The 11,903-nt window shown below is 42.5% G+C and overlaps 1 protein-coding gene across 1 annotated transcript; it reads right to left on the reverse strand.

Moving 5' to 3' along the window:
- Positions 1-10,391: 10,391 nt before the first annotated feature.
- Positions 10,392-10,916, reverse strand: LOC126631381 (uncharacterized). Its single transcript, XM_050301526.1, has one exon. It carries the CDS (start codon positions 10,914-10,916, stop codon positions 10,392-10,394), a length of 525 nt encoding a protein of 174 aa, XP_050157483.1.
- Between the last annotated feature and the right edge of the window lie 987 nt (positions 10,917-11,903).

The raw sequence follows: 11,903 nt of genomic DNA on the forward strand, positions 1-11,903 counted from the left end.
TTAATTTTGTTCGTTGATAGTATTTGATTTATTCAAATCAATGACTAAAAGATGTAAGGTTGAAAAAGATGTGTGAAAATCATTTTCCTTTAGAAAAATAAAACGAATTGGACACTAAAAATTCTAAAACCCACGTGCATTTGTTATTAATGGTATACTTAAAAGTTGTTGTTGTTCATTTAAATTATAAGACGTGCATGACCTAGTAATATCACATGACGATAAAACTATTACACTAAAAAAATATTTTTCTTGAGTGTGATTGGAGAAGTATATACATATAAATGCTGTACATGTATGAATTAATTGAAGGCAATAAGAATCTGAATTTTGAACCAATGGATGAAGGAGATATCAGTGTCAAGTTCACCTTTCTCTTTGTTTTAAAGCATCGTCTACAAATTAGAGTCCATTAATTTTTCTTTGGACAGGTTCTCTACAGGGTAAACTTTAATTGCATCAGTGATCTTACATGAGCCAGGCATGCATCGAATGTCAACGATTTAAATAAGAAGTTTGAATTTAAGTTTAGATTGGTGACGGGGATTTTTTGTTAGTATATTGATGAATTTAACGTAATATTTTATGATCTTATAGAATGGTTGATTTCTACTTTTAAAGTGCTAAAGGAAAAACACATAGAATCCAAACAAGTGTTTCGGTCTGAAAGAGGATAATTTGAACAAATATCTTATTCGTTTGAAGAGTTAAAAACAAAAAAGTAATAAGATCATCCGCCTTTTGATCATCTTGTTTTAGGCCTCGTTTGGCAACTCGGACTGTACTGACTATTTCTGTCAGATAGGATAAATAGCCACCGGATAGTACTGACTAAATTAGTCGAGCGTTTGGTGCAGTATCGGATTAATGATCGTATTATTTATACTGTGTTTGGTATTATACCAGATAAGATGAATAAAACTTAAAATTGGTATTATAGCAGATAAGAGGAATAAAACTTTAAAAAAAAAAGTGAAATCATCTTCTTTTTTTTTTTTCCGCAAATCTCTCTGCACCCATCAAACTCCCTCCCTCTCTCTTCCTTCTTCTTCCCCAGCTGCAAAAGCATCCCAAATAATTCTTCCCCGCTTCTCTCCGCGGCACCCCCAAACTCCCTCCCTCTCTCTCCCTTATTCTTCTTCCCCGGCGACGACAACTCTATTTTGTCGCTTCGACTCCGTCTTCCTCTGCGTCAACTGCGACTCTCATCACCCTGCGTCTAGCCCCTGCGAGGTCTGCGAGCAAGCTCCAGGACCGAGAGACCAAGGTGAGCAGGGAGGATGGCGAGGTTGCTCTCGAACCTAAAGGCTATGGAGAATCCGGATCTGAACTCAGGTCGTAGAAATGGATCCATATCTGGATCTAGACTACCAGCATGTGGATCCGATGCTTGAAGAAGTTCAGGAGCAGGACATCTGCAGCACGGACGCAGTCGGTTTGGTGTGGCGGTAGTGAAGATGGAGGGGATAGCGCCCCGACTAATTATCCCGAGCTTTTGTGGTGTTTTAATAGTACGATGTCAACCGTATAAAATTTGATAGACCGGATAATTAAGCGGGTGCTTATTTAGTACGATAGTGCACCAAACAAGTGCTCCCGTATTATTTATCCTATCCGATGCTTTATACGGCGTGCCAAACGAGGCCTTAGTGTTCAAGGGGTCGTCGGTTTAAATTTTTTAATAATATTATTTCTAAATAAAAATCTAAAATGGCTTTTTATTTTTGTCAAATGATAGATTTTGATTAGATTAGGCATCAACGAGATTTAAACTTATGCCGTCGTGCAAGGGCACAACTCCTTTCCACCACTGTAATAAAGAGCCACTTGCTGAAAAGCTTATTTAATTTCTTGAAAAAATGACATAAATTTATCAAGAAAACAAATTCGAATATTTGAGCTGACCATCTATCCTCGACAAGAAAACAAAAAAAAACAGCAACAACAACAACAACAACAACAACAAAGCCTTTTCCCACTAAGTGGGGTCGGCTATATGAATCCTAGAACGCCATTGCGCTCGGTTTTGTGTCATGTCCTCCGTTAGATCCAAGTACTCTAAGTCTTTTCTTAGAGTCTCTTCCAAAGTTGTCCTAGGTCTTCCTCTACCCCTTCGGCCCTGAACCTCTGTCCCGTAGTCACATCTTCGAACCGGAGCGTCAGTCGGCCTTCTTTGCACATGTTCAAAATCACCGGAGCCGATTTTCTCTCATCTTTCCTACAATTTCGGCTACTCCTACTTTACCTCGGATATCCTCATTCCCAATCTTATCCTTTCTCGTGTGCCCACACATCCCACGAAGCATCCTCATCTCCGCTACACCCATTTTGTGTACGTGTTGATGCTTCACCACCCAACATTCTGTGCCATACAACATCGCTAGCCTTATTGCCGTCCTATAAAATTTTCCCTTGAGCTTCAGTGGCCTACGACGGTCACACAACACGCCGGATGCACTCTTTCCATCCAGCTCGTATTCTATGGTTGAGATCTCCATCTAATTCTCCGTTCTCTTGCAAGATAGATCCTAGGTAGCGAAAACGATCGCTTTTTGTGATCTTCGCTAGATTGCTCCGGTCATTAGTGTGGATAAGTATATAAATGGATAGAGATAGGAAAGCAAACACAAGATGTACGTGGTTCACCCAGATTGGCTACGTCCACGGAATAGAAGAGTTCTCATTAATTGTGAAGGGTTTACACAAGTACATAGGTTCAAGCTCTCATTTAGTGAGTACAAGTGAATGATTTAGTACAAATGACATTAGGAAATATTGTGGGAGAATGATCTCGTAATCACGAAACTTCTAAGTATCGGAGTGTGGTGTCGTCTTGACTTGCCTTATCTGTCTCATAGGTAGATGTGGCATCTTCTCTGGAAGTACTCTTCCTCCATCCAGGGGTGGTATCTTTAACTGGTGGAGATGCACAAGGTAATGTATCAATTTCACTTGAAGCTTACTTGTAGTTTCAGGCTTGGTCAAGCGCGATACAAACCATGTAGTAGGAGTCCCCCAAGTCGCCGAGCTAGGGGGTCTGCTGAAAGAGGTGACAGACAAGGTAAGCAATCAGAGCTCCGACTGATTGTTCACCTTCTCCCCATCTTGCAGCAGCATGAAGGATAAAGAGAAGAAAAATGAGAAGAGATGATATGAGATACTTTTGCTTTTGAAGAAGTAACTTTCCACAGGCTTATTCTTGAACTGAGCTGGAGGGTTTTCTGGTTTCCTCCAGAGTATAAGGCCGACTGAAGAATTTGAGGGTCAAAACAAGTCCATCAAATCTAGAGTACGTTCCACCCTGCTGATATGGGATACTTTTGCTTTTGACAGAGTAATGAATGTATCGGCACGTGTGCTGTTACGCTTGTCTCCACATGCTTCCTTGTATCCTTCGCACTTGCCCTATCTGTTCCTCAAGCAGATGCGGAATCTTCCCTGGAAACATAAGATGTTGAAGATGAGTACTCGAGAGCAATGCCAGGTAAGTAATCAGGTAAGGGGTTCCAGGCAGTCAGTTCCTGGCTGGAAGCTTGATTCCAAGTGCTGACTGATTGCTCTCTTTCTCCTTGTCTTGCAGGTAAAAACAAGGCCAAAAGAAAAGACAGGAAAAAAGCATGATATGGGATACTCTTGCTTTTAACCCTGATGATATGAGATATTCTTGCTCTAGTATAGCTTGTTTGCAGAGGTATTATCGGGGGGAAAGAAAGCTGAATATTTCGAAAGGCTTCGTTGGGAGTGCCCTCTCAGATATGATGAAGGGTTGAGCATTTTTGCAGGTCTGCCTGTCCGTTGGGGATGGAGGTCGACATATATAGGAGTCTCCCTAACAACAAGTAGTAATGCTATTCCTTTACCCTGCTTGGTCATAGCACGGTAGTGGGAGCTGCCAGTTTCACATGTTTTAACTCTGTCAGAGCACTTTGAAAAAGTGGTCTGTGGTATCTGGCTCTCGAGATTCGGAGAACGATGCCTCTTCGATTTTTGAGAAAGCAATCATGCTGGGGGTATGACTCTCGAGATTCGGATAGCAGTGTCTCTTCGATTTTTGAGGAAGTAATCATGTTGGGAGTCTGGCTCTCGAGATTCGGAGGGTGGTGCCTCTTCGATTTTGGAGCAAGCAATCTTGTTGGGAGTGTTGTCTCGAATGTGAGTAAAGGTTGGGCATGTTTGCTAGTCTACCTTGCCACGAAGCACAAAGGTTGACACACAGGGACTTTCCAATTATCCAGCAATGGTACTGTTCCTTTACCCTCTCTTCGATTTTGAGAAAGTAGTCATGTTGGGAGTCTGGCTCTCGAGATTCGGAGGACGGTGCCTCTTCGATTTTGGAGCAAGCAATCTTATTGGGAGTGTTTTCTCGAATGTGAGTAAAGGTTGGGCATGTTTGCTAGTCTACCTTGCCACGAAGCACAGAGGTTGACACACAGGGACTTTCCAATTATCCAGCAGTGGTACTGTTCCTTTACAGTTGTGGGTAATAATATGGTAGCTAGACCTTCAAAATTTATGTGTCTAAACTTTTGTTAGTGCTGTTTCTTTGCTATTCTTTTACCTTTCTTGGTCAGAGCGATGTAGTGGGAGCTGCAAGCTTCACGTGCTCAACTTTGGCAGAGAACTTTGGCAAAGTTATTTGTGGTACCCATGAGCTATTGTTGCGTGTGGGAAGTGGGTGATTGAACAGTAAGATTCATGTGCTTTCTACTTCACCAGAAGTCTTCGACAGAATGCCCATAATTTCTGCAAAGCTGAGTGTGCGTGTGACAGGTGTTGACAAGGCTAGAAAAGTAGGGCCTCTTCGATTTCTGAGATCGGCCCTCGTGGTCTCTGAGCAGCCCAGCTTTTGAGAAAGCGAGCGCCTCTTCGATTGATTCGGAGAACGATGCCTCATCGATTTTTGAGAAAGCAATCATGCTGGGGGTCTGGCTCTCGAGATTCGGGGAGCAGTGTCTCTTCGATTTTTGAGAAAGTAATCATGTTGGGAGTCTGGCTCTCGAGATTCGGAGGGCGGTGCCTCTTCGATTTTGGAGCAAGCAATCTTGTTGGGAGTGTTTTCTCGAATGTGAGTAAAGGTTGGGCATGTTTGCTAGTCTACCTTGCCACGAAGCACAGAGGTTGACACACAGGAACTTTCCAATTATCCAACAATGGTACTGTTCCTTTACCCTCTCTTCGATTTTTAAGAAAGTAGTCATGTTGGGAGTCTGGCTCTCGAGATTCGGAGGACGGTGCCTCTTCGATTTTGGAGCAAGCAATCTTATTGGGAGTGTTTTCTCGAATGTGAGTAAAGGTTGGGCATGTTTGCTAGTCTACCTTGCCACGAAGCACAGAGGTTGACACACAGGGACTTTCCAATTATCCAGCAGTGGTACTGTTCCTTTACCCTTGTGGGTAATAATATGGTAGCTAGACCTTCAAAATTTATGGGTCTAAACTTTGTTAGTGCTGTTTCTTTGCTATTCTTTTACCCTTCTTGGTCAAAGCGATGTAGTGGGAGCTGCAAGCTTCACGTGCTCAACTTTGGCAGAGAACTTTGGCAAAGTTATCTGTGGTACCCATGAGCTATTGTTGCGTGTGGGAAGTGGGTGATTGAACAGTAAGATTCATGTGTTTTCTACTTCCCCAGAAGTCTTTGACAGAATGCCCATAATTTCCGCAAAACTGAGTGTGCGTGTGACAGGTGCTGACAAGGCTGGAAAAGGCTGGAAAAGTAGGTGCCTCTTCGATTTCTGATATCGGCCCTCGTGGTCTCTGGGGAGCCCAGCTTTTGAGAAAGCGAGCGCCTCTTCGATTTTTGAGATCGGCCTTCGTGGTCTTTGAGCAGCCCAACTTTTGAGAAAGCAAACGCCTCTTCGATTTCTGAGATCAACCCTCGTGATATCGTGATCTCTAAGCAGCCCAGCTTTTGAGAAAGCAAACGCCTCTTCGATTTCTGAGCAGGCGCCTCTTCGATTTCTGAAGCTTCGTCGAGTGCAGATTTTTATAGGGGCTGGCATTAAGTTCCAAAGCACACTTGAATCTCCACCAGTAGAAGCTTCATTCTTGCACTTCTAAGATCTTGATTTGTCCGACCTCTTCTCTCTTCAACACCTTTGAAAATGTCTGGCCCCTCCGACCGTCGTTTTGACTTGAACCTTGTTGAAGAGGCAGCCCCGCCTTCTCCAGACAACATATGGCGCCCATCCTTCGTCTCCCCTACTGGTCCTCTTACCGTTGGGGATTCCGTGATGAAGAATGATATGACCGCTGCGGTGGTGGCCAGGAACCTTCTCACTCCCAAAGATAACAGACTACTTTCCAAACGGTCTGATGAGTTAGCTGTTAAGGATTCGCTGGCTATCAGTGTTCAGTGTGCAGGTTCTGTGTCTAATATGGCCCAACGCCTATTTGCTCGAACCCGCCAAGTTGAATCATTGGCGGCTGAAGTGATGAGTCTCAAACAGGAGATTAGAGGGCTCAAGCATGAGAATAAACAGTTGCACCGGCTCGCACATGACTATGCTACAAACATGAAGAGGAAGCTTGACCAGATGAAGGAAACTGATGGTCAGGTTTTACTTGATCATCAGAGATTTGTGGGTTTGTTCCAAAGGCATTTATTGCCTTCGTCTTCTGGGGCTGTACCGCGTAATGAAGCTCCAAATGATCAACCTCTGATGCCTCCTCCTTTTAGGGTTCTGTCCAGTACTGAGGCTCCAAATGATCCCCCTCCGATGCCTTCTCTTTCTGGGGCTCTACCGACTGCTGAGACTTCTCCTAAGCAACCTTTGTGAAGGCTCCCTCTTGTGTGCTTATTTTGACTCATGTATATGTACATATTTGTAGCTTATCGGGGATATCAATAAATAAGCTTTCCTTCATTTCAACGTATTGTGTTAAATACACCAAAGCCTTCTTCGCTAAGTTCTTTGAATTTTCTTTTGTTAAAGCTTGTATGTTGAAGCTTTCTGAGTGGAGCATGTAGGTTGGGGTAGTGTTCTCTTAATTTCCCGAATGAGGAAAACTTCTCGGTTGGAGACTTGGAAAATCCAAGTCACTGAGTGGGATCGGCTATATGAATCTTAGAACGCCATTGTGCTCGATCCTGTGTCATGTCCTTCGTTAGATCCAAGTACTCTAAGTCTTTTCTTAGAGTCTCTTCCAAAGTTTTCCTAGGTCTTCCTCTACCCCTTCGGCCCTGCACCTCTGTCCCATAGTCGCATCTTCTAATCGGAACGTCAGTAGGCCTTCTTTGCACATGTCCAAACCACCGTAACCGATTTTCTCTCATCTTTCCTTCAATTTCGGCTACTCCTACTTTACCCCGGATATCCTCATTCCTAATCTTTTCCTTTCTCGTGTGCCCACACATCCAACGAAGCATCCTCATCTCCGCTACACCCATTTTGTGTACGTGTTGATGTTTCACCGCCCAACATTCTGTGCCATACAGCATCGCCGGCCTTATTGCCGTCTTATAAAATTTTCCCTTGAGCTTCAGTGGCATACGGCGGTCACACAACACGCCGGATGCACTCTTCCACTTCATCCATCCAGCTTGTATTCTATGGTTGAGATCTCCATCTAATTCTCCGTTCTTTTGCAAGATAGATCCTAGGTAACGAAAACGGTCGCTCTTTGGTATTTCTTGATCTCCGATCCTCACCCCTAACTCGTTTTGGCCTCCATTTGCACTGAACTTGCACTCCATATATTCTGTCTTTGATCGGCTTAGGCGAAGACCTTTAGATTCCAACACTTCTCTCCAAAGGTTAAGCTTTGCATTTACCCCTTCCTGAGTTTCATCTATCAACACTATATCGTCTGCGAAAAGCATACACCAAGGAATATCATCTTGAATATGTCGTGTTAACTCATCCATTACCAACGCAAAAAGGTAAGGACTTAAGGATGAGCCTTGATGTAATCCTACAGTTATGGGAAAGCTTTCGGTTTGTCCTTCATGAGTTCTTACGGCAGTCTTTGCTCCTTCATACATATCCTTTATAGCTTGGATATATGCTACTCGTACTCCTTTCTTCTCTAAAATCCTCCAAAGAATGTCTCTTGGGACCCTATCATACGCTTTTTCCAAATCTATAAAGACCATGTGTAAATCCTTTTTCCCATCTCTATATCTTTCCATCAATCTTCGTAAGAGATAGATTGCCTCCATGGTTGAGCGCCCTGGCATGAACCCGAATTGGTTGTCCGAAACCCGTGTCTCTTGCCTTAATCTATGCTCAATGACTCTCTCCCAGAGCTTCATTGTATGACTCATTAGCTTAATACCCCTATAGTTCATGCAATTTTGTACGTCGCCCTTATTCTTGTAGATAGGCACCAAAGTGCTCATTCGCCACTCATTTGGCATCTTCTTCGTTTTCAAAATCCTATTGAAAAGGTCAGTGAGCCATGTTATACCTGTCTCTCCCAAAAGTTTCCACACTTCGATTGGTATATCGTCTGGGCCTATTGCTTTTTTATGCTTCATCTTCTTCAAAGCTACAACCACTTCTTCCTTCCGGATTCGACGATAAAAAGAGTAGTTTCTACACTCTTCTGAGTTACTCAACTCCCCTAAAGAAGCACTCATTTCATGTCCTTCATTGAAAAGATTATGAAAATAACCTCTCCATCTGTCTTTAACCGCGTTCTCTGTAGCAAGAACCTTTCCATCCTCATCCTTGATGCACCTCACTTGGTTTAGGTCCCTTGTCTTCTTTTCCCTTGCTCTAGATAGTTTATAGATATCCAACTCTCCTTCTTTGGTATCTAGTCGTTTATACATATCGTCGTAAGCCGCTAACTTAGCTTCTCTGACAGCTTTCTTCGCCTCTTGCTTCGCTTTTCTATACCTTTCACCATTTTCATCAGTCCTCTCCTTGTATAAGGCTTTACAACATTCCTTCTTAGCCTTCACCTTTGTTTGTACCTCCTCATTCCACCACCAAGATTCCTTTTGGTGTGGGGCAAAGCCCTTGGACTCTCCTAATACCTCTTTTGCTACTTTTCGGATACAACTAGCCATGGAATCCCACATTTGGCTAGCTTCCCCCTCTCTATCCCACACACATTGGGTGATTACCTTCTCTTTGAAAATGGCTTGTTTTTCTTCTTTTAGATTCCACCATCTAGTCCTTGGGCACTTCCAAGTCTTGTTCTTTTGTCTTACTCTTTTGATATGTACATCCATCACCAACAAGCGATGTTGATTAGCCACGCTCTCTCCTGGTATAACTTTGCAATCCTTACAAGTTATACGATCCCCTTTCCTCATTAGAAGAAAATCTATTTGTGTTTTTGACGACCCACTCTTGTAGGTGATCACATGTTCTTCTCTCTTCTTAAAGAAGGTGTTGGCTAAGAAGAGATCATATGCCATTGCAAAATCCAAGATAGCTTCCCCATCCTCGTTTCTCTCCCCAAAACCATGGCCACCATGAAAACCTCCATAGTTGCCTGTCTCCCTGCCCACGTGTCCATTTAAATCTCCTCCTATAAATAACTTCTCCGTCTGAGCAATTCCTTGCACCAAGTCTCCAAGATCTTCCCAAAATTTCTCCTTCGAACTCGTATCCAACCCTACTTGAGGTGCGTACACACTAATCACATTGATAAGTTCTTGTCCTATTACAATCTTGATTGCCATGATTCTATCTCCTACCCTCTTGACATCTACAACATCTTGTACCAAGGTCTTGTCCACGATGATGCCAACACCGTTTCTCGTTCTATTTGTGCCCGAATACCAAAGTTTAAACCCTGAGTTTTCTAGATCCTTTGCCTTACTACCAACCCACTTAGTTTCTTGTAGGCACATAATATTTATCCTTCTCCTCACCATAACTTCCACTACTTCCATAGATTTTCCCGTTAAGGTTCCTATATTCCACGTTCCTAAACGCATTTTGCTCTCTTGAACTCTACCCTTCTGTCCTAGCTTCTTCACCCTCCCCCGTCTAATAGGATCAAAGTACTTCTTTTGTGTGTCCCGGGTAAAGTTGATAGGAGCATATGCTCCCAAACAACTTTGAGTGGAGTCGTTCGAAAAGAAGTTTCTATGGCCCCCTTGCTCATTTAACACTGCATCCGGGTGCCGATGGAGATACAGCGACCCTTGCTCACTTATCACTGTGCTCAGGCCACACAGCGCGCCACTTACGGGTGACGCCCTAGCTTTAGCGCGATTTTGTTCTGGATTCATTTTCATAAGGATTCGACGTGATCATGGAGTGCCGGCTGTCGACTACCTGACGCCCTCCCCCTCCTCCTTTATCCGGGCTTGGGACCGGCCATGTAAGAACCAATAAGAACTACAAGCAATTATTTGACAGGGTATGAACCAATAAGAACAGTACTTTTTTTTTTAAGAAACGATAGTAGTATTAGATTCAAGAAGTTGCGGGTTACAAAAGAGGCATACTATGGCTGAGGAGTTTCCTCGACCAGTAAGTCCATAATGAAAACGGTTGGGGATTCAACCCAATTACAGTTTCATTGGAAAGCGAAAGACCATAACGAGCAAGTCGGTGGGTAATACCACTGGCTTGACGGCGAACACGGGAGACCTCAGTGATCGTCAAGAGCAGTGCTTTGATGTCCTCAATGATCTGACCAACGGAGGAAAGATTAACAGAGTAGTCACGTAGTGAGTTGACGATCTGAAGCGAGTCGTATTCAAAACAATAACTATAAGAACCCCTAGTTGTCGCCCAAATCATAGCCAAACAGACAAGGAGGGCCTCCGCATGGAGGGGAGAGAGAACATCATTCAGCAAACCGGCCATAGCCGCCACAAAAAGACCATCAGCATCACGAGCAATAAAACCAAATAGGGCCCATGACCTGGAGGAATCCCAAGCCCCATCGATGTTTATCTTCAGAGAACCAAATGGAGGGAGGTTCCATGTAATCAAGGAAGGGCATGGCATGGGGATCGAGATATCTCCGAATTGATAAAGTCCTGCCACCAAGACAAAGTTCGAGAGACGATAGAATCTGGAGGATCACACACACACTCCCAAAGCAAGTACCGTGCCTTCCAAATAGCCCAACAGATCATCAGAGCTTTCCTTTGGTTTCTTAAGAGTTTTCTCCCCATTCAAACAAACACATTTGCTTGAATTAATTTGAAATTAATAAGTAATCTTTTAATTAAATTTTATGGGCTTTTAACGAAAAGCCTACGATACTGTTCACTTTAACGAAAAACCACATTTTTACACTAAAAAGTCAAACCTGATACTATTCACTTTACCCTTTATTTTGTCCTTATTATTAAAACTCAAAGTTTTCAAACTATTTTCATTAGTTTTCCTTAAATTTTAACCAAGTCAGTATAGACCAAGAGACCCAAAAACCAAGACCCTAGTCTTTATTAATGAAATATATATTTATTTTATATATTTTAATTCATCACTAGGGATGGCAATTATAACCGTTAAACCCGATAACGGTGAATAACCGTTCGAATGGATTGGATTTGGATATGAAAATTCCAGTATATTTTGGGTATGGGAAAAAACTATGAATATTATTCAGTTATGGTTTTGGATATGGTTATAAGGATCCTCAATCCATATCCGTACCTGAATCCGAACCAAATAATATATAATATAGTTATTCATAATATTAAAGTATGAATATAGATACACGCACACACACACACCCACACATATGTATATTCATTATTCGTCAAATCCCTTACTTTGAGTGTAAATACAAAAATTGCATTATGTGAGTTGCATTTTGTGGGAAAGTTCATAAGTTTTGATATGAATCAAACTCTATGAGAATTCAATGGTACTTATAGGAGATATCAAAGATCGGCCAACATTATCAATGTTTAACTTTAATTTTTATGCTCCACAAGATCCATTCATTAAATTATTTTATACATCAAATATTTAATGACGAAA

Source organism: Malus sylvestris, chromosome 8, assembly GCF_916048215.2.
Source record: "Malus sylvestris chromosome 8, drMalSylv7.2, whole genome shotgun sequence".
In the NCBI taxonomy this organism is placed as follows: Eukaryota; Viridiplantae; Streptophyta; class Magnoliopsida; order Rosales; family Rosaceae; genus Malus; species Malus sylvestris.

Coding starts and splice junctions, on each gene's coding strand:
- LOC126631381 (XM_050301526.1), bottom strand. CDS start 10,916: ATGCCATGCCCTTCCTTGATTACATGGAACCTCCCTCCATTTGGTTCT.